The following is a 24,054-nucleotide window of genomic DNA, read 5'->3' on the forward strand; positions in this document are numbered from 1 at the left end:
AGTGAGGTAATCCAAGATCCCCAAACAATCAGTTCCCCTTCCCTGCAGCAACAGGGCCCAGATCTGCTCTGGTGGTTGCTGGAGGGGGACAGGTGGCTTTTCCCCTGGTTCTGATGGTTGCTGCTCTTACCTCTTCTGGAGGCTGTCTGCAGATTTATGTAGAAGTCACTGCATGAGTTATACTTGGCTCACATTTCCATCCTTTTCTTTGCAACCATAAGAATTAGGAAAATTCATATTTTCATGAATACTTAGACTCTGATCCCAGCACACAACTCTGGGAGCTGTGGTCCTGGGCATATGCATATTACCTCTGTGCCTTAATCTGGCCTTCTCGTGAGTGTTTCTCTGAGGGGGAGCCAAGCCTGAAAAGCCAAGCAAAGCCCACAGGATAATATATGAACATCTATGCAATGTGCTGTGAATTTGTGTCATATTTTCATATCTCAAATGAGGAAAATTTGGTTTGTGGGTGAAACCTGGAAGAGTATCACTAATTTTGTTTTTTAATTTGACCGCTGGTCAAAATGATGCTTTAACCCATAAAGGTGAAAATCCTTTTGCTCTGAACACTTTGTGAGGGGGCAGCTCACTTCAAACCAGTTATGTGCGAACTTCCTGTGCAGTTGTAGCCGGAACACCACAGCAAATAATTTTTTCCTGCCTTGTTTTATGTTGACTCTCTACTAACACGATAGACATACTCTCTCTCATATTTTTATGCCATACGAAGGTATCAATACGTCTATTCCAGGACTCCAGCCAAGGATCTTTGACATCCACACAGGTATCATCACCAAACATCTTTGTAGCTTTTGATATTAGACTAGATAATTGAAGTAGGTTGGTTTTTAACTCTAAGTCTTCTCTTTTCTCTTATAAATTTAGTACAAGTGGTTATAAACATTACTGTTGCATTAATCAGCATTAATATTAGCATTAGTATGGGCTGTCCCTGCAGTATGTGAATTTGCATTTGTGCTCCTTTTGCCTTCTGTAATGTATTTGGTTGTTTTACCATTAAACACCAAGGGTAAACATTTTCAAAAATGGCTAAATAATGTAGGCACTTTTGAAAACTTTACATTGAAGCTATAAGATCTTTTCCAACCCAGGAAGCCAGTATATGGGGCTTTAGAGTTTAGAAAAGCACTGTTTACAAACATTCAAAAAATCCTATTTGAAAAAAAATAAATTGAAGCTGGTTGGGAAATGATTCTAGTCCTACTGATTGAAAAATGGGTGAGGGTCCAAAACTGAAGTGCGATGACTAATGTTAGTGTATTAAATCAGGAGTAGGTATGATTTGGGTTGCTGTAGATAAGATTATACTGAACTAGATGATATTCTGAACCCTATAGAAGTCAGAGAAAAAAATACAGAAAGACCTGGAGAGGTTAGAAATAAGGGCAGGAAAAGGGCAAGGTACTATTTTTATGCAACATAATCACACTCATGTTGCTTCTCTTAGCAGTTTCTTGAGAGAACTCTGGTGGTCTCTGACCCAGGAGTTTTTGGTATAGGGTGCTCACATTAAATTGCTCTTATTATTTTGGTGGAGCCTGGGTTTGTTGACCTTCAGGGCATTGTGCAAGACTCATCTTTTCATTGTTGCATTTTCTGAGGATGGAATATGACACATTGCTTGCCCAGAGCTGGAGCTGGGATGCTGATTTTGAGTTTTGCTCTCTATCATAGAATTGAGTGTGTTAGAAATTATGTAGTGAGGGTCTGGCTATGGACGATACCAACAATAGGTAGCATATTTTAATTTTTGTTGGTAATAGGTTTGTAGATACAATTGATTGGAACTTACTAAGCAATTCTATTCCAATTGGTGATACACAAGTAGAAATAGACCAGTTCCCTCTGTCTGAGCTATATTGGCTCTATGAGACTAAAAGGAATTTTTTAAAAAAATCTAACTTAGTTTTACTTGTGGCACCTTAGAGACTAACCAATTTATTAGAGCATAAGCTTTTAGCTTATGCTCTAATAAATTGGTTAGTCTCTAAGGTGCCACAAGTACTCCTTTTCTTTTTGCGAATACAGACTAACACGGCTGTTACTCTGAAACCTAACTTAGTTTTGACACTAAGCTAAGTCAGCAACTATGATCTGAATATGCACAGAGCACATACCCGTTGGGTAAGAGGGTATTAATTTTACATAGTTATTTTTTTCAGAGTAGCATCTCACTTTAAGTTTTTCTGGAGTCTGTGTTCCCATATGTCACAGATGCAGCTCTAGAAGAGTACTGTGTGCTGGACACTCCCCAGGCTGCTGTGTGGAGTCCCAAACCACTGGATGCATGAGCTCTGAAGCTTCCTTGGCTATCAATAGAGTGCAGAAGTGTTTCCCCTGCTGGCTTCTCTGGCACATCTCATGGGTGTAGGCTGTCATAGAATCATAGAATCATAGAATATCAGGGTTGGAAGGGACCCCAGAAGGTCATCTAGTCCAACCCCCTGCTCAAAGCAGGACCAATTCCCAGTTAAATCATCCCAGCCAGGGCTTTGTCAAGCCTGACCTTAAAAACCTCTAAGGAAGGAGATTCTACCACCTCCCTAGGTAACTCATTCCAGTGTTTCACCACCCTCTTAGTGAAAAAGTTTTTCCTAATATCCAATCGAAACCTCCCCCACTGCAACTTGCAACTGTCTGTTATCACTTCATGGAAATGTAGCCACATGGCCCAATTAACATAGGCCCCTAGGACCAGTGCTAACCCGTCTTCTCCCTCTCCCCCGACTCTCCTGTAGCTTAAACACACCCTCTCGCAGAACTCCAGTCTTGTGGGAATTCTAGATTTACTGTTTTAACTGCCGTGATAGTGAAGGAAACAGACACATTGGCTTCATAAAAGTTTTTAAACACCATTACTCTTTACTAAGATAGCAAGAGACATACACAGATCTAGGCAAAACAATCATTTTGTCTACACTTCTCCCTGCCTCAGGTTCCTCACCACTTGGGAGAGCAATTTGGGCTTGGGCAGAACCCTCTGGGGCGTCCAGGATCTTTGTCTCCTGCACACGGTTTCTCTCCAGAATCATGGATTCTTGTTCCCTCACTCTCTCTCTCTCGCTGTCTGTTCCAGGCCACTGGACAGCTCTTTTTGTTTGACCTTGGCTCGTGCTGCAGGTAAACAGGACACCTTGCTACAATAGCAGGCCCCTCTCTTGCTCTCTCCTGTCCAAAGCTTACTGTTCCTTCCCTGCTGTATAAGTCCCTCAAGTTTATATGTCTCACAACCAACACCTGATTCTTTTGTTCTGCTGCTGGGGATATTCCACTCTCCAATCCCAAACCCCTGCAAAGAAGTTTGAGCAAACTGGCTTTTCCCAGTCTTCAGCTATCCTATTTTTCTGTCTGGACCAGGTCTGTTCACTGCTTAATAGCTCTTAATAACTGTCTCTTTCAAAGACTGACTTGTAGGCTCCATTTCCCTGTGTCACTACCCATGGGAATTTCTGTCCAATGTGGAGGTAAAAAGAGGAGGCACCACATTCAAAATTGTATTTGCTGCTTGATAAACATACATACAGAGACCTCAAAATCTCAGATAAAAGATGTCCACTGACAGGTTCCCAGACTGTCAAACCATACTTTTCAAGTGGGATTTTAAAAGACACCTAGGAAAATTCACTTCAATTCACTTTGAATTTCAGTGGAAGCTGGATGCTTAACTCCATGAGGCCCCTTTGAAAATTTTGCCCTTCAAATATATTTTTTAAAGATTAAGTCAAAACCTGACTTTCTAATGTTTGTTTTTATAAACCTTCAGTGTTAACAAATTGATTTTTTGTCTTTTGTTTTGTTTTTAATTTCATTGTTTAAATTACTAACATGTATTGACAGCTCCGGTTTGGGAAATTTTATTCTCTGGAAATATAAATAGAGGTCAGATATTAGAACAGCTTAGTAAAGTTTTGAAAACTGAGCCCCCTTTCAACTATTTTTCCACACTGTATTAGAAAAAGTGATAAGAAATTCACACTGGACTGATTGCTCTAGTATATGATTTCTTTTCATCACAAGAACCTTGATTGGCTTTTCTAAAAGACAGCTCATTTGTGGCATAAAATAGGTACTGGAGCACTTTGTTTGCTCTGAGGGCAGTTTCATAGATAGGTTATGTCAGTTATTCATCATGTCCCATCTCAATACACTTGAGTCTAAACTCTCTGTTCTATAACCCACTAGAAATGAGTGAGCAGGATGTGACCTACTCAGAGCTGAAATTTCATAGTCCTAATGAACATCAAAGCAGACAGAGAGCTGAGAAGGCCAAGAATGCAGGTACTGTGCTTTAAAAGCTTCTAATTCTATATATGCTGGTGTTTTACTGTAAAGAATCAAACCTCTTCCTCCAATAACTAACTTTCTTCTAGTGTGTTTGTTAGAGGGCTGTCCTTTCACCCCCTCCCCTGGTTCTTGTCACGCAGAGAGCAAGCAGCAACAGACCAGAAGTCCAAAGCGCAGACAATGCAATGTTTGCTGGGGTTAGTTTCCAAGCAAGCATATTCCGAAGCCCTTCACACCAGTCAGGCTTATCTCTATACGCCGATAGAGTCTGTCCCCCAGTGTCCCCCTTCCCAGCTCTGACACCGCAGAGCCTTGCCTGTGTCCCTGTTCCCGTTCCCCCCCCCTTAGCAATCATGATTCCAATTTCCCTTCCCCCCACTTCCTGTTTGACCCCAGTTTATATAGTAATATTCTAGCTATACCTTAACCAATCATTTTACTGAAATTGAACTAACCAATCCTAACATATAGTAATATAATTCTCTAACCAATTCTATCCCACTATCCTAATTAACTTACACCTAGCAAAATTAATTATACAGCAGACAGAAACAATTAGAGAACCAGACAGATTAACAATAGAAAAGTGGGGGCCATAAATATAAAACAAGACAGAAATGAGGGTTTCACATCCGATGAAGTGAGCTGTAGCTCACGAAAGCTTATGCTCAAATAAATTGGTTAGTCTCTAAGGTGCCACAAGTACTCCTTTTCTTTTAACCATTGATAAGTGATTTCTTGCCAGACAGGATGCTATCAAACTACGTTTTCCTTAACCATCTTAAGATCTGTTTCTTTATCTGGTGGTGATGGACACTATCAGGACAGGATTGTCTTCCTAACAGCCCAATACCACCTTATTTCAATTGACTGGTTTGGAATCTGAGGATGTGACAATACACTTCCCAGCTTATAGCTGCCCCTGCGGCTTAGCCAAAGGCCTTAGCCTAAGAACAAGGCCTCAGACTATCCTAGTGAGAGAAGGCCCATATGCAGGCAAACTGTGATTTTGATTCTTTGTTTTATACCTCTATAACTAGCTAAGTGATAAAAATACACCTAAGTTCTTAAAGTATAGGCCTTTACTGGCAGGTTTGAATATGTCCTGTTACTGGAAGCTGATAACAAATCTGGGCCCAAATTGTCTATAGCAGATGGAGAGAACTTAACTATTGTTGATCAAAAGTGTTTCATCAAAAAGTTTTTCAACAAAAATGGCTTTTTGACTAAATCATTTAGATTTTTTGGTTTTGGTTGAAATGTTTCATTTTTTTTAATTTAAAGCGTTGAAAAGAAAAGTTTTGTTTCACTTCAAAAATGTTGTTTAAGTTAAAGGTTTTGGGTTTTATGTTTTGTTTTGGTTATTAAACCCACTTTATCTCTCAAGGAGAGGGGAGATAAAAGGTGACAGAAAATAGGGCAACCCTTTCCCCACAAAGCAAAATGCTTACACTTTTTTTTCAGTTGGAAACTAACTGAAAATTGTTAATTTTTTTTTTCAATTTTTGTCATGAAAACAATAAAAATAATGAAACATTTTGAATGATGTGAAAAATGTTCATGAACTTCTATCTTTCAGTAAGTGCTAGTCACAAATCTGCCACCAACAAAGGTGTCTATTTGCTACAATCACTTTCATTAGCTATATAGCTAATGAATGGAAACTATTACTGGGTTTTTTTTGGGGGGGGTGGTTGGATACAGCCTTCAAGTTGCAGAGCATAAGTCAATCTTCAACTACGTGAGGTTAAGAAGAAACCTTTTCCACAGGGATGTTTTTGCATATTGTCCTTTATATGGGATTTATACCTTTCTCTGAAATATTAGGTACTAGTAGGGTGACCAGATAGCAAGTGTGAAAAATCGGGACGGGGGTGGGGGATAATAGGTACCTATGTAAGAAAAAGCTCCAAAAATCAGTACTGTCCCTATAAAATCGGGACATCTGGTCACCCAGGTTCTAGCCACTGTTGGAGACAGGATGGTAGACTAGAAGGACAATTGTTCTGATCCAGCATGGCAGTCCCTGTGTTCTTATTTTAGTCCTGGTTGGCTGGATTCTGTCCATGTGTCACTGATACTGCCTAAACAAATTTCAATCTGACACCAGATTCTAAGGATGGGGGGCTCACTTTATTTGATTTTCTCCCTTCTCCTTTCTGTTAGATTCTTCCTCTCTGTCTCCACACCTGCAGCTCATTTTAGTGATTCTTGGAATCTTCTGCCTGGTTCTGTTGGTAACAATAGGTGTCCTGGGTGCTAAGGGTAAGTACTTGCAGAGAAGACACTAAGTAGGCCAGATCCTCAGCTGGTGTAAATCAGCATAGCTCCATTGTTTTAACACATTTACCTGTATATTCTCAGATAATGCATTCTGTACTCAAAGAGTAAGTGCTGTAAGATTAGAGAGATACACTGTATTGTTCATTCAAAAACTGTTCTTTACCAAAGTATGGAGCCCTCAGTTCTACCCTCAGTAGTCAATTATGGCTTGGTACCTCTCTTCCCAATTTATACCCATTTGATTCATAGACTGATAGATTGTAAGGTCAGAAGGGACCATCGTGATCATCTAGTCTGACCTCCTGCACATTGCAGGCCACAGAAACTCACCCACTCCTGAAGTAGACCCCTAACCTCTGGCTGAGTTACTAAAGTCCTCAAATTATGGTTTAAAGACTTTAAGTTACAAAGAAGCCACCATTTACACTACTTTAAACCTGCAGGTGATCCATGCCCCATGCTGCAGAGGAAGACAAAAAAACAGCAGGGTCTCAGCCAGTCTGACCCAGGGGAAAAGTCTTTCCTGACCCCAAATATGACAATCCGTCAAACCTTGAGCATGTGGGCAAGACCCACCAGGAAGATACCTGAGAAAGAATTCTCTATAGTAAATCAGAGTCCTCTCCATTAACTGTCACATCTCCAGCCATTGGAGATTTTTGCTACTGGCGGTCACCAATAGCTTACATGCCATCATAGGCAACCCCATCATACCATCCCCTGAATTAACTTAATTTAATTTAAATAACTCCTCTCCCTCCCTGGTATTTAGCCCTCTGATGTATTTATAGAGAGCAAACATATCTCCCCTCAGCTTTCTTTTGGTTAGGTTAAACAAGCCAAGCTCTTTGAGTCTCCTCTCATAAAGTAGTTTTTCCATTCCTTGGATTGTCTCACTAGCCCTTCTCTGCACCTGTTCCAGTTTGAATTCATTTTTCATAAACATGGAAGACCAGAATTGCACACATTATTCCAGATGAGGTCTCACCAGTGACTTGTATAATGGTACTAACACTTCCCTGTCTCTACTGGAAATACCTCACCTGATGCATCCTAGCACTGCATTAGCTTTTCTCATGGCTGCATCACATTGATGGCTCCTAGTCATCCTGTGACCAAACAATATAGCCATCATCCTTTGTCGCTTCCAACTGATAAGTCCCCAGTTTATAGCAAAAATTCTTCTTGTTAGTCCCTAAGTGCATGACCTTGCACTTTATACTATTAAAATTTCAGCCCATTTCTATTACTCCAATGTACAAGGTCATCCAGGTCTTCTTGTATTATATTCCAGTCCTCCTCCATATTGGCTATACTTCCCAACTTTGTGTCATCTGTAAATTTTATTAGCACACTCTCACTTTTTGTGAGAAGGTCATTAATAAAGATGTTAAATAAGATTGGTCCCAAGACCGATCCCGGAGGACTCCACTAGTAACCTCCCTGCAGCCTGACAGTTCACCTTTCACTATGACCCATTCGTAGTTGCTCCTTTAACCAGTTCCTTATCCACCTTTGAGTTCTCATATTAATCCCCATCTACTCCAATTTAACTAATAATTGACCATGTGGAACTGTATCAAATGCAATGATTCTTTTCTATGGGAAGAGCAAACTAATCAAAGATGATGTAATCAAATAATTTTATGGGACACTTGGTGGAGATTAATTTAGAGACACACTCTAAAGGAAATGTTGTTAAACTATGACTACTTGGAAATTTGCATGAAGTATTAATGCACAAAAGAATTTAACATGATGACACTGGAAAAAGATAAACTCATCAGCAAGACCATATCTACACTAGAAATGGTTTGCCAGTATAGATATACGAGCAACCTGTGCTAGAGTAGATGCAGCTTATACTGGCAAAATGGTGATTTTGATGGTATAGTTTGATGGTATAGGTCCCTGAGCAAAATTAGTTGTTTTGGCAAAAACACTTTTTTACCAGTATAAGCTTTGTTTACACGAGGGTTTTAGTCAGTAAAATAATATTACAAAAATCACACCCCAAGCTGACATTGCTAAACTGCCAAAAGTTTCTACTGCAGACCTAACCTATGGAGAGAGAGATTCACAAATTCAAGAGACAAATAAACTTTACTACAGAAATACCTTCAAGCTCCCCCCTCTCCACAGCACTAACAGGCAATGTGCTACTTTGTTTATCTTCACCATCAACACTATCATTTCACAGACAATTTGAAAACCATACCCTACAGATGACTCAGATGTAAGAAACCACATGTTCAGATATAATAACAAACTTGCATCTTCAACTATCTCCTATGCTTAGACTAGATCATTTCCCATCTCCTGTTCTGCTCAGATGCGTTCCCTAATCCTTGACGTCTTCATTTGCCCACTCTGACTAAAACAAGGTTGTGGTTTCCTTTCAGCAGATTGTTGTGCTTCCCCTCTTGTAGAAGTGCTTATTTGTGAGGAGGACAATGCTGTGCAGATAGTTTCCCATGTCACTATTGTGCCCTCTCATCTGAATGGCCCCTAATGATTTTTTTTAGATGATGCTATTTAGTTTTGCAGAATCCCAGCTTTCATTTGTAAAAAGTGAGTCTATTATTACGGTTGCAAAGAAAACCTCAAAAATGAATGGCAGAGCTGCCTAAGTGATTCCTGGAACAATAGCCCTGAAAGGGATGAGCTGCCCCATTCCTCTCAGTGAGGTGTTAACTCAGATGCCCACTGATAATAATTTAAATGCTAACATTAACTATTTAATTCCTCATGTAAGAAATGAGAGGGAGGATCACAAATCAGCACAATCTGCTTTGAGAAACAGCTCATTTTGGTGCTCAACATGACTGGCATTTCGGAGATAATACCTTTAAAATCCCCCCTCGGACAAAAAGGAGCCATGCCAAAGAATCCTAGGACAGCCCATGGGCATATTCAGGCTCCACTGAGGAGGAGCCCAGTGGACCTCAGAGCATGATCATATTTTGAAAACAATCTGTATAAGTTGTGCCTGATTTTGATGACTAACATGGAACAAAACTTATTCTGTGTGTTGAGCTTGGGATAGTAGCACTACCCTTTCCCCCAATTTAACAGAGATTAAAAATCAGTGTGGGTTATATATTATGTTTCTGCACATGGTCTGTTAACCAGATTACAAAACCACAGTCTTTTTCTTTTACTATTCAAATAGTGCTGTACTAACTTGCGAGCTCCTTAAATACCAAAATAAATCTGAAGAAGATAAATATTTCCCTTAGAGAACCTGTAGAGCAAAAGACAATTGATTTAATAAAGGCTACTGCAGTTTCAGTTTTATGTGGCACACTTTTTGTTACTTTATTGTTAATTTAAGTTCTCCAGAATGAAAACCTCAACAAACAACATGAATTATTGGAAAACCTCACCCAACTGCAGAATACTCTGGAAATCTGCCACCAGCAAAAAGATGATCTCCAAGCAAAGAACACAAACCTCACAAATATGGTGAACATTAAAGGTATCAGTTGAAGCTCACTATTCTGTTATAGCCCTCAGAGTAACATTTTTGTTTCATTAGAATCTTCATTTCCCTTGTCCTTATTAACATAAGAGCTTTCTCAGGGTTCTTCTCTCCCTGTGCACACATTGCCCCAGGGCCTGAGCTAATTGTAAATAGAAAGGAAAGCCACAAAAGAATCTTTGCGGGAATTGTTGGGCACCCAGCATGGGTCATACTCAATGATCGTTGGCTCACTAGTGTCAGGGTTTTGAGACATGGGCGTATCCATTCCCAATAGGCATCACCTGATTCCTTCCTGTACCTTTGGGAATTACAGGAAATCACCCAATAATGACAAACTAATCATAGATGAACTGGTCATATAATTGTATGGGACACCTGGTGGAGAATAATGAAGTCATGCACCCTCTTAGGGAAAGGCTGTTAAACTATGGCCACTGGGGAAGTTGCAACAGGAATCCGTGAACAGCAGACCCAAAAATGATGGCACTGAAACAAAATAAACTCACATATAAACAGAAGAATATGGCAACAGACAAATAGGCCCAGATATACTGAGCACCTTGCATCCTCCTCAGCCAATTCCTATGATTAGACTAAAGCATTTTCTACTTCCTCTCTCCTCCAGCAGACCCCTTTTCCCCATCCCCCATGCCTTCCTGAATTTCCCACTCACACTAAAAAGGCTGCTGTGGTTTCATTGTTGCAGAAGCACTTTGTTGTGAGGAGCACAATGCTGTGTTATGACTTGCAGTGTTGCTTTATGTTTATGTGCTTGTTTGTTTGGTGTTTCTTGCTGCCTTTCCCAGATGTATTTCATTTTCTGCATCTCCTCTGTTCACGACCCACAAACCACCGTACAAAAAATCATGTTCAGGATCTGTGTAGAGTAGAGGGCCAGGAGACAGAGGATTATGGAGAGCACAGATTATTGTCCTTGTCTAGATTGGATTTTTTGGATATGTGGTGTTCATTGATTGTCAATCAACATATTTTAGTGAACACATCCAAAAACTGTAGTCTAGACAAGATCACTGAGAGTTTTACTTGGGTCAGTAAGCAGCCAATGATCAGTATCTGACTTTAAACACCAAGTCATTAGTAGCTGAGTTCACTAAGCTCCACAACAACCCATTGCAATCTTAGCATGTCACTGAAGATGTCCCAGGTACATGGAGCAGTACTAGATGTGTGTTTTGCTCCAGGTGAACCAGCAACAGAAAAATGGCTATTTGATCTCATCTTCTTCTATGCTTTCATTAAGCATAATTGTGTTTATCTGCCTGTTTCATCCACATTCCACTTTGCTGAGTCCTTAAATTCAGTTTACTTTGCTCCCTTTTCCCATAGAGAGTTTCCTCCCCTAGAGATGAAGCACATATTGTTAAGATGGGATATTTTCATGTTATAAGTGGTTGGATTCCTTGCCAAATAACCCTAATTTCCCACCCTCATTGAACCCTGTTCCCACAACTCTTGTCACTTATTTGTGGCCATTGACTCTGTCATAAATATAAAGGGAAGGGTAAACCCCTTTGAAATCCCTCCTGGCCAGGGGAAAGCTCCTCTCACCTGTAAAGGGTTAAGAAGCTAAAGGTAACCTCGCTGGCACCTGACCAAAATGACCAATGAGGAGACAAGATACTTTCAAAAGCTGGGAGGAGGGAGAGAAACAAAGGGTCTGTCTATATGCTGGTTTCTGCTGGGGATAGACCAGGAATGGAGTCTTAGAACTTTTAGTAAGTAATCTAGCTAGGTATGTGTTAGATTATGATTTCTTTAAATGGCTGAGAAAAGAATTGTGCTGAATAGAATAACTATTTCTGTCTGTGTATCTTTTTTGTAACTTAAGGTTTTGCCTAGAGGGGTTCTCTATGTTTTTGAATCTAATTACCCTGTAAGATATCTACCATCCTGATTTTACAGGGGGGATTTCTTTATTTCTATTTACTTCTATTTTTATTAAAAGTCTTCTTGTAAGAAACTGAATGCTTTTTCATTGTTCTCAGATCCAAGGGTTTGGGTCTGTGGTCACCTATGCAAATTGGTGAGGCTTTTTATCCAACATTTCCCAGGAAAGGGGGGGTGCAAGTGTTGGGAGGATTGTTCATTGTTCTTAAGATCCAAGGGTCTGGGTCTGTAGTCACCTAGGCAAATTGGTGAGGCTTTTTACCAAACCTTGTCCAGGAAGTGGGGTGCAAGGTTTTGGGAAGTATTTTGGGGGGAAGGACGCGTCCAAACAGCTCTTCCCCAGTAACCAGTATTAGTTTGGTGGTGGTAGCGGCCAGTCCAAGGACAACGGGTGGAATATTTTGTACCTTGGGGAAGTTTTGACCTAAGCTGGTAAAGATAAGCTTAGGAGGTTTTTCATGCAGGTCCCCACATCTGTACCCTAGAGTTCAGAGTGGGGGAGGAACCTTGACAGACTCCATGCTGAAATCTTCCCCACTCTCACTATTCCTCCTTCCCAGTGCAGAACCTTGAGGACTTCTTCAAAGAGAAGATCAACTCCTCCTTTTCTTCTGTCCTCTTCTCCCTCCCCTGTACTCTGAAAATGTGTACTCCTTCCACCAATCCTTCCTTTTTTCATCAATTAATTTCTTCCTTCTTTTGTCTAGTGTTATAGTTAAATGTTTTCACTTTTCATCTTTTCTTCTGAACCTTTTCCTTAGTGGATTTCAAAGTTGCCCTCAAGATTATTCTTCTCAGTCTCCTTCCTTCCTTCCTTCCTAGAATCATAGAATATCAGGGTTGGAAGGGACCTCAGGAGGTCATCTAGTCCAACCCCCTGCTCAAAGCAGGACCAATCCCCAACTAAATCATCCCAGACAGGGCTTTGTCAAGCCTGACCTTAAAAATATCTAAGGAAGGAGATTCCACCACCTCCCTAGGTAACGCATTCCAGTGTTTCACCACCCTCCTAGTGAAAAAGTTTTTCCTAATATCCAACCTAAACTTCCCCCACTGCAACTTGAGACCATTACTCCTTGTTCTGTCATCTGCTACCACTGAGAACAGTCTAGATCTATCCTCTTTGGAACCCCCTTTCAGGTAGTTGAAAGCAGCTATCAAATCCCCCCTCATTCTTCTCTTCTGCAGGCTAAACAATCCCAGCTCCCTCAGCCTTTCCTCATAAGTCATGTGTTCCAGTCCCCTAATCATTTTTGTTGCCCTCCGCTGAACTCTTTCCAATTTTTCTACATCCTTCTTGTAGTGTGGGGCCAAAAACTGGACACAGTACTCCAGATGAGGCCTCACCAATGTCAAACAGAGGGGAACGATCACATCCCTCGATCTGCTGGCAATGCCCCTACATATACATCCCAAAATGCCATTGGCCTTCTTGGCAGCAAGGACACACTGTTGACTCATATCCAGCTTCTCGTCCACTGTAACCCCTAGGTCCTTTTCTGCAGAACTGCTGCCGAGCCATTTGGTCCCTAGCCTGTAGCCGTGCATGGGATTCTTCCGTCCTAAGTGCAGGACTCTGCACTCGTTTTTGTTGAACCTCATCAGATTTATTTTGGCCCAATTCTCTAATTTGTCTAGCTCCCTCTGTATCCTATCCCTACCCTCCAATGTATCTACCTCTCCTCCCAGTTTAGTGTCATCTGCAAATTTGCTGAGGGTGCAATCCACGCTATCCTCCAGATCATTTATGAAGATACTGAACAAAACCAGGCCGAGGACTGACCCTTGGGGCACTCCACTTGATACCGGCTGCCAACTAGACAAGGAGCCATTGATCACTACCCGTTGAGCCCGACAATCTAGCCAGCTTTCTATCTACCTTATAGTCCATTCATCCAGACCATACTTCTTTAACTTGCTGGCAAGAATGCTGTGGGAGACCGTGTCAAAAGCTTTGCTAAAGTGAAGGAACAACACGTCCACTGCTTTCCCCTCATCCACAGAGCCAGTTATCTCATCATAGAAGGCAATTAGATTAGTCAAGCATGACTTGCCCTTGGTGAATCCATGCTGACTGTTCCTGATCACTTTCCTCTCCTCTAAGTGCTTCAGAATTGATTCCTTGAGAACCTGCTCCATGATTTTTCCAGAGACTGAGGTGAGGCTGACTGGCCTGTAGTTCCCAGGATCCTCCTTCTTCCCTTTTTAAAAGATGGGCACTACATTAGCCTTTTTCCAGTCATCCGGGACTTTCCCCGATCGCCCTGAGTTTTCAAAGATAATGGCCAATGGCTCTGCAATCACATCCGCCAACTCCTTTAGCACTCTCGAATGCGTGCATCCGGCCCCATGGACTTGTGCTCATCCAGATTTTCTAAATAGTCCCGAACCACTTCTTTCTCCACAGAGGGCTTCTTCCTCCCCATGCTGTGCTTCCTTCCTTCATTCCTGCCTTTGGGACTGTCTATAAATTATATAATGCATTAGGTAGGTGAGTCCTCATTTGTGCATGTTTTTCCAGTGTTACAAAGTGTTACAAGGGAGTGGGTAGGTCTTGAAAATTACCAAAAGATGTCATGTAATTTATGGACAACTCCCTCCTTCCTTCCAGTGATTTCTCCATCTCTTTTGATAAGGCATCAGATTTTTCAGGTTCTCTCATCCAGCGCAACATGGGCTTGTTTGGATTTCATGGTAGCAATGTTGTGTGCTGTGCCTCTGAGTTACAGCAAGATTTTAATGGATTTTATCTCTATTTAGGTTTTTTTTTTTTGGAGCACATCCATGTGTAAGCGGGGGAATAGTCCCGCTATTGTGGGGAACTTTCCTGGCTTCTGCACTACCCTGGTGAAGTGGGCTAGCGAAAGGATCTGAGTTCTCGCTCCCACTTCCTTTACCCAGTGGCCTCCCTGCCCTTGAGGACTCCCCTTCCACTCTCCTATCTGGCAGAGTTCTCATAACCCCAACAAGGCTGGGCCCAGGATTCCAGGGGGGTCGACCCCCAACCCTGCTGCGATCACCTAGGATAGGGGCTAGGGTGTCCCCACTCCAGGGTGTACTCTCTGCACTGGGCACTTCTCTGACCCACTGACCATTACATACAATTTAAAGCAAATGCAAGTTATTTAATCAACAATTAATTTTAAAAAGAATAAGGGAAAATGGGAAAGGTTAAAGGGAACACATCAACCCGCTCTGTGGCAGGAAACATCACAAACAGTGTCTCTGGAATGTCAGGGCAGTTCACAGTCTGTTCCTTGTAAGTCTCAGGCCCTGGTTGTGCTGCAGGGATGCTGTGGGTTGGACACTTGCTCTGGTGGTGGCCACACGCTCTCAGGTTCTAAGTGGTAGGACCCTTCTTCCCAGTGTCGCCCCCGCCCTGTCGGGGTTATAATCCAAGCCTGGCCTACAGAGACTCTTGGCTGAGGCGTCTCCCTGTGCTGGGCCCGCTGCCCAGGGTCCCCCTCGCTCTCCCCAGCTGCTCACCGCACCCAGCTCCGGACTGCTCCAGCCCCAGCTCCACCACTCTGTCTCTGCACCACTGCTGCTGCTCTGCGTCCAGCTCCCTGGGCTGCTTCTTTGGCCCCTCTGGCTCTGGTTGCTGCAGCTCTGCTCCCAGGGCAAGTCTGCTCTCTCTGGGCTGTGCCTCTGGCTTTGGGGCTGCAGCTCTGCTCCCACAACAGGGTCTACTCTCTCTGGGCTGCTTTTCTGGTCCCTCTGGATCTGGCACAGCTCTGCTCCCCAGCTTAGCTTGGGCCCCTGCTTTCTCCTTAGCTCTGCCTCACTCGGTCTGACCCAGGCAAGTCCAGCTCACATGGAGGATGGGACCTCCCTGGCCTCCTGACTCCCTGATTAGCCTGCTCGCCCTGTCATTCAGGTTGACCTGGAGCACTGGCCTCTCCCCATTGTTCCTGGGGACTGTCAGTCTCAGGGTCCTGATTCCCCATCGACCCTTCCCCCGTTTTAGTACTGGGAGCTAGCAACTAAAACACCCCCACTGAATGTTAGTAAGGGGCTAACAGTCCCCTTACACATGTGCACTCCTGTTACTTCATTCTACCTAAATCTCTAGCTGTTTTCCTTGCTACTTAGCTTGGATATTGACAGCACCAGTATATCTAGTTTTGATTTCATTGGAGTGATGATGACACAAAACTGGAGTAACAGAGTGGTGAATCAGCACTTAAGAACTGACAGTCTTTCAGTCTCTTGAAATATTCACTGCCTCCATCCCAGAGATTAGAAATCAAACTAAATTGTCAATTGTTTTTGCATATGTTCCATTTTAAAACCACTCAGTGCTCTTTTTAATATCCAAGTAGCATTTACTATTTTGCTAACTCCTTAAGTACCAAAAAACCCTGAAAAATTAAACATATCTCTAAGCAGACCTATAGAACAAAAGGCAACTTATAAAAACTTACAAAATTTACACGTGGTACAGTAAGTGTGAATTTATTCTGAATTTTAGTTCTGCAGAACAAAACCCTCAACAAGCAATGTGAAATTGTGGACAATATCACCCAGCTGCAGAAAACACTGGAAATCTGCCACCAGCAAAGAGATGATCTCCAAGCAAAGAACACAAACCTCACAGATATTGTGAACATGAAAGGTAGTGTGACTCATGTTCACTTTTCTGTTATAGCCCATAGAGTAACATTTTTGTTTTATTAGATTCCTGTTCACCTTGTCATTATTAACAACAGAGCTTTCTCAGGGTTCCTATCTCCCTGTGCACACACTGCCCAAGGGCCTGACCCAATTGTTGTTAACACTGAAAGCCACAAAAGGATCTTTGCGGGAAGTGTTGGGCATCCAGCAGGGGTTATACGCAATGATCCCAGGCACTCTAACTTCAGGGTTTTGTAACATGGGCATTTCCATTTCCAATTTATGTCACTCAATTCCTCTTGTTCCTTTGGGAGTGACAGGATGTGACCCACAAATAACAAACTGACTCATGTCTCATTCATGTAACCTATGTCATATATGATGTTTCCTTCCTCCCTGGGTGCTCTCATTTCCTCTCTTGTTCATGGGGCCCACAAATAATTGCAATTTCTGTGACCATTGATAACAGCAATTCACTGACGAGACTGGGTCAGCATTTAAGTGGATCAGCATTAAGTCAGCACACTAGCAGGATGTAGCATACATCTGTTCAAATTTTTCCCTAAACCCCTGATCAAGCTCTTCCATTCTAGGACTATACTTGCAGACACACATGCCAAGGACTGTGCTAGAAGGTGACAGATGAGAGAAATCCTGGTGTCTTTCTTTAAAAAATAATAAAATAAATAAGTTGCAGGCTTATGCCCAGTTTTTCCTTTTCACTTTTTAATGGAAAAATCTTTATCATTCCTGATAATTTGGGGATGTATCTCACTTGCACCTCCCCATATGTTGGACCTTTGAGCAGACAGTGACTCTGCAGTTCAGCCTCTTCTCTGTTACATTGGTTGCACGTATGTTCTTCTCTGGGGCAGATGACGCCTGGCCTAGTTCCATTAATGGTGCTAGCCTCCTCTAAGTAAGGAGAGTGAGGCTATGCTGGACTAGGGATGCTACCTCTTGGATTTTCCATGTTTGTTTTCTAATAGTCCCAAATTCATGGCCAGCATCAGCTGAACCTGATGGTCTGTGATGGGATGTTAGATGGGGTGGGATCTGAGTTACTACAGAAAATTCTTTTCTGGGTATCTGGCTGGTGAGTCTTGCCCATATGCTCAGGGTTTAGCTGATCCCCATATTTGGGGTTGGGAAGGAATTTTCCTCCAGGGCAGATTGGAAGAGGCCCTGGAGGTTTTTTGCCTTCCTCTGTAGCAAGGGGCACGGGTCACTTGCTGGAGGATTCTCTGCTTCTTGAAGTCTTTAAACCACAATTTGAGGACTTCAATAGCTTAGACATACGTGAGAGGTTTTTCGCAGTCGTGGGTGGGTGAAATTCTGTGGCCTGCGTTGTGCAGGAGGTCGGATTAGAAGATCATAATGGTCCCTTCTCACCTTAATATCTATGAATCTATGAAAACCTGAGACACACAGACTCAGCAGCAGAATTAATTACTTTTAGTTTCAAATCACAGACTTGTGCCACTTGAAGACTCTATTCCAGTTTAGAATGGTGGTGCATAAACATGCCAGCACAGCCAATACATTATGACCCCTCACAGGAAACTGCATCACACAGAAATGTGATGGACCTATAATGTCTCTTTTTCAAGGACATAAATGCAGACCTTGCCCAGAGAGCTGGATACAGCATGGAGAGAAGTGTTACCATTTTTCTAAACAAATGAAAACATGGCACACGAGTAAAGAATACTGTTCTTCTTGGGGATCCCTACTGCTTAAAATAGAGAACAAGGAAGAGCTGGTAGGGAATTTTCCCTGTTTTGTTTCCTGTATATTCTAAACTATACCTGCATATATCCCTGTGATGGGGAAGTAGAATATGAATGGTCATGTTGTCAGGATAATGTGACTCTCTAAACTGTCCTGTGTTGCATTCCATGCTAAATTTCCTAAGAGAGCTTGACCAGACTATGGGAATGAATGAATAAATATTCTAAAACTACCTGAAGGGCTTAAATGAAGTGTGACGACAGCAGGTCTAGGGTTTAATGCTCAGTACAGCTACGTGGGTGGGGGTGTGGCAAGAGACCAAAATGCATTTCTAGTATCTCACTAACAGGGCCCAAGATTTCTCTTGGGCTGGTGCTCTCTGCCCATTGAGAAAAGAGTGTTTCTTCTCCTTCCACAAAAAGAAAAGGAGTACTCGTGGCACCTTAGAGACTAACCAATTTATTTGAGCACGAGCTTTCGTGAGCTACAGCTCACTTCATCGGATGCATACTGTGGAAACTGCAGAAGACATTATATACACAGACACCATGAAACAATACCTCCTCCCACCCCACTCTCCTGCTGGTAATAGCTTATCTAAAGTGATCATCAAGTTGGGCCATTTCCAGCACAAATCCAGGTTTTCTCACCCTCCGCCCCCCCCCCCCCGACACACACACAAACTCACTCTCCTGCTGGTAATAGCCCATCCAAAGTGACCACTCTCTTTAAAAATGTGTATGATAATCAAGGTGGGCCATTTCCAGCACAAATCCAGGTTTTCTCACCTCCCCACCCCCCTCCAAAAACCACACACACAAACTCACTCTCCTGCTGGTAATACCTTCGAGACACCACTGACTTCCTGAGGAAACTACAATCCATCGGTGATCTTCCTGATAACACCATCTTGGCCACTATGGATGTAGAAGCCCTCTACACCAACATTCCACACAAAGATGGACCACAAGCCGTCAAGAACACTATCCCTGATAATGTCACGGCTAACCTGGTGGCTGAACTTTGTGACTTTGTCCTTACCCATAACTATTTTACATTTGGGGACAATGTATACCTTCAGATCAGCGGCACTGCTATGGGTACCCGCATGGCCCCACAGTATGCCAATATTTTTATGGCTGATTTAGAACAACGCTTCCTCAGCTCTCGTCCCCTAAAGCCCCTACTCTACTTGCGCTATATTGATGACATCTTCATCATCTGGACCCATGGAAAAGAAGCCTTTGAGGAATTCCACCATGATTTCAACAATTTCCATCCCACCATCAACCTCAGCCTGGTCCAGTCCACACAAGAGATCCACTTCCTGGACACTACAGTGCTAATAAACAATGGTCACATAAACACCACCCTATACCGGAAACCTACTGACCGCTATTCCTACCTACATGCCTCCAGCTTTCACCCTGACCACACCACACGATCCATCGTCTACAGCCAAGCTCTGCGATACAACCGCATTTGCTCCAACCCCTCAGACAGAGACAAACACCTACAAGATATCTGTCAAGCTTTCTTACAACTACAATACCCACCTGCGGAAGTGAAGAAACAGATTGATAGAGCCAGAAGAGTTCCCAGAAGTCACCTACTACAGGACAGGCCTAACAAAGAAAATAACAGAACGCCACTAGCCATCACCTTCAGCCCCCAACTAAAACCCCTCCAACGCATTATTAAGGATCTACAACCTATCCTGAAGGATGACCCAACACTATCACAAATCTTGGGAGACAGGCCAGTCCTTGCCTACAGACAGCCCCCCAACCTGAAGCAAATACTCACCAACAACCACATACCACACAACAGAACCACTAACCCAGGAACCTATCCTTGCAACAAAGCCCGTTGCCACGTGTGCCCACATATCTATTCAGGGGACACCATCAAAGGGCCTAATAACATCGGCCACACTATCAGAGGCTCGTTCACCTGCACATCCACCAATGTGATATATGCCATCATGTGCCAGCAATGCCCCTCTGCCATGTACATTGGTCAAACTGGACAGTCTCTACGTAAAAGAATAAATGGACACAAATCAGATGTCAAGAATTATAACATTCATAAACCAGTCGGAGAACACTTCAATCTCTCTGGTCACACAATCACAGACATGAAAGTTGCTATCTTACAACAAAAAAACTTCAAATCCAGACTCCAGCGAGAAACTGCTGAATTAGAATTCATTTGCAAATTGGATACTATTCATTTAGGCTTAAATAGAGACTGGGAGTGGCTATTTCCCCTTGTTTTTTTCTACCCCCCCCCCCCCGACGTTCTGGTTAAACTTGAATTTATGTTGGAAATGGCCCACCTTGATTATCATGCACATTGTAGGGAGAGTGGTTGCTTTGGATAAGCTATTACCAGCAGGAGAGTGAGTTTTTGTGTGTGTTTTTTTTTTAAAAAAAGGGGGTGGGGGGGTGAGAAAACCTGGATTTGTGCTGGAAATGGCCCACCTTGATTATCATACACATTTTTAAAGAGAGTGGTCACTTTGGATGGGCTATTACCAGCAGGAGAGTGAGTTTGTGTGTGTGTGTGGGGGGGGGGGGGGGCGGAGGGTGAGAAACCTGGATTTGTGCTGGAAATGGCCCAACTTGATGATCACTTTAGATAAGCTATTACCAGCAGGAGAGTGGGGTGGGAGGAGGTATTGTTTCATGGTCTCTGTGTATATAATGTCTTCTGCAGTTTCCACAGTATGCATCCGATGAAGTGAGCTGTAGCTCACGAAAGCTCATGCTCAAATAAATTGGTTAGTCTCTAAGGTGCCACAAGTATTCCTTTTCTTTTTGCGAATACAGACTAACACGGCTGCTACTCTGAAACCTCTCCTTCCACAGTAATTCCCCTGGATAATTAATGACATCATAGTAGCAGTTTCCCTAGAGAGTCCCCATCATTTTTACCCAGCCAGAAGGAAAGTAGGCAGGATGCTGAACTTGAGGAGGAGGAAGGAATTACATTTCAGAAATATTTTCTGTAAAATGTACTCAAAGGTCTTCTGGGGAAAAAGGAGAATGTGTTTGACCAACATCCGGGGACCTCAGCATTCTGGCTGTGACCATGACTCACTAGCTTCCCTCCCATCCCTTATATCCACACACTCATACCGTGATTTGAGCTGATTTGCTTTTGTTTCCACACAGGATTTCATAAAGTCTCAGGCCTCATTTCACTGGATTGGATTATCCCGTAAGGCAATCGGTCATGGCTGGGTGTGGCAGGATGGCACAGCCCACTCCACTGTCCTGTAAGTCTCAGGCACACCTAGAAATAGTTCAGTTTTTTTTATATCCTAGTGTATTTCTTACAAAATTTTTACTATGTCAATGGGAAGGGGAATAAAGATTATTCAATACCCTAAAGTAGGTGCCACAGCCCTGACACACCTGGGCTGATGTTGCCTGTAGAAAGAGGCATTGAGTCAGACAGTATGGGGAAAGGGCTGGTTAAATCCCTCCAAGGGGTTTCAGAGTCCAAGCCATCAGGTGCAGCTGAGTCTAGGTAGGCTCAGAAAGATCATATATATGGGCTGAGCTCCCTCTTGGAAGTAGAGAGTGGGGTTTGCTAATTGGAAGCAGGACGGGGGTCTCTGGACACATTTGACTTGTCCTACATATGTTGTTTTGTTTTGATTACAGAGCTGAGTTTTTCTTGTTGAGAGGATTTTTTTGTTTTGTTATTTTGTGGATAAAAACACAAAGATTCAGACTGAGCTATCTAGATCCATGGTTTCACGGCACAGACTTTTTGAAGGACAGAGTTATCACTGATTGAATTTCCATCAGAGTTGTTTATTGAGTTTCTAGAAGTGCTATTAATGAATGCTCCAAACTGAGCAGGGTTTAAAGGGTCAAAGTAACAAAGTCACATGACGCATACACAAATACATTACAAGAATATTATTAGAGTTGCAAATTCAAGCACTCAAAAGTTAGGCAATAACAGACTTAAGGTTGCGTGTGCAAACTTAATTCAGCTCCCTTGTGCATAGTATCATGCAGAGGTAGTCAATTATTTTTTGTTAAGGTTCAAATTTCTTGGTCAAGGTATAGTCAAGTCCAGACTCCAGAGAAATATTTTTGACACCGCAGTGACAATAATGATAATTATAAGTAAATAATAAGATTTTGCAGTCTATTCAAAAGCATCTGGCGGTCCGGTTTTGGCCCATGGTCTGCCTATTGACTATGCCTGTGATACAGTCTTTAATTACATGACCACATACTATTGTATTTCCATAGAATGGCTGCCTCAGTCAGTGCACAGAATGGATGTGCAATATTTTGTTTTATACTCATAGTTCAATCCATGGCCCTAGGCTTTATTTACTGCATTCAGTGCCAGATAAGAAAGGAAGAATGAAGGCATTCATCACTATAGTATCCAAGTGTTTCACAAACATAAATTAATTTATCTTCACAACACTGCTGTGAGGTGAGTGGGAGGCATGATGCTCGTGTTACAGATGGGGAGCTGAGGCACAGACATCAAGGTCGAAGTAGAACTGGTTGGATAATTTATCGCCAGAAAATGATTCTGAAGAAAAAAAGCTGTTTTTATAAGTGCCCTAGGTGGGTCAGACTGCTAGACATACTTGTCTGAAATAAGTTACATATAACAGATAAGGCTAAAAGCTCTGTCTCAGAGGAAAGTCTTTTTAGCCAGCACCAAGTGACTGATTATGACCCCGTGATTTACATTAGTGAGCAGTTACCCACATTAGTATTAATCCAATTAATATCTGCAGGATTACTGCTGTGAGTGACTACTCACCTATGTGTGTAAGGGGATCAAAATCTGGCCCTGAACAAGGGAAGTAGCCCACAGTGATACAAGACATGTGAGTAGCAGGGGGGCTGCAGGGGATTGGTCCTGCTTTGAGCAGGAGGTTGGACTAGATGACCTCCTGAGGTCCCTTCCAACCCCGATATTTTATGATTCTATGATTCTATGACTGAGGGGGCATTGGCAGAGCTGTGAGGGGAGCCCAGGACTGGGAAAGGCAGGGGGGCTGTCAGGCAGGATTGGGGTTCATTGCCAGAGTTGTGTGGAATAAATGAAACTTGCTCAAAACCAGCCTGCAGTCTGTCTAGCCCTAGTCAACTCTTTAGTCCCCCAATTTTCCTAAGTCCCAAATTAATTCACATTTTTAATCAATTCTGCTTGTCCTGGGTCCTGAATCATACCAAAGCTATTTCTTTCTTTGTATATATCTGGCATCTACCCCCAGGTTTTAGGCACATCGATTTTATAAATTTGTTTGTGATTTCACCAAGTCTGGTGTGTCTGACAGTAAAATGTTTCTTTTAAAAGTTTTCCAGTAAAGATACAAGAGCCTGGAGAAAAATGTGCACTTTTCAAAGCTGGGGAAGCCTTCTCCCAAAACTGTACAGGCCAATATCGCTATATTTGTGAAAAGAGGGCTACTCAGAAAAAGAAAACTGAACTGGCATAAAGAAGATTACAGTATCCATGGCAATCATAATCGATGACATTCCAAAGGGAAAGATAATTCACCCCTTGAGTTTGCAGAGTTGCCATTTTCAATGAGGAGCAGCAACTTCTGATGATAAACAATGTCCCTTTCAGAAATTTTCACAGCCAACCAAAACACTCCTACTGTGCATGCTGATTTATCAAACATGGCTGGGAATGGCAGAGTTTATTTTAAAGGATCAGTTAGTTCATCATGA

The 24,054-nt window shown here is 42.4% G+C and overlaps 1 protein-coding gene across 1 annotated transcript; it reads left to right on the forward strand.

The window, feature by feature from the left end:
* Positions 1 to 720: 720 nt before the first annotated feature.
* On the forward strand, positions 721 to 23,816 carry LOC311512860 (uncharacterized protein; the record flags this gene model as incomplete). Its single annotated transcript, XM_084614245.1, has 8 exons — positions 721 to 787; positions 4,207 to 4,302; positions 6,475 to 6,573; positions 9,926 to 10,069; positions 16,455 to 16,598; positions 18,208 to 18,359; positions 21,505 to 21,608; positions 23,675 to 23,816. The coding sequence occupies 8 exons, from the start codon at positions 721 to 723 to the stop codon at positions 23,814 to 23,816; spliced, it is 948 nt and encodes a 315-aa protein (XP_084470371.1).
* Between the last annotated feature and the right edge of the window lie 238 nt (positions 23,817 to 24,054).

Source organism: Lepidochelys olivacea (genome assembly GCF_965140295.1).
Source record: "Lepidochelys olivacea isolate rLepOli2 genome assembly, chromosome: 1".
Taxonomy (NCBI): Eukaryota; Metazoa; Chordata; order Testudines; family Cheloniidae; genus Lepidochelys; species Lepidochelys olivacea.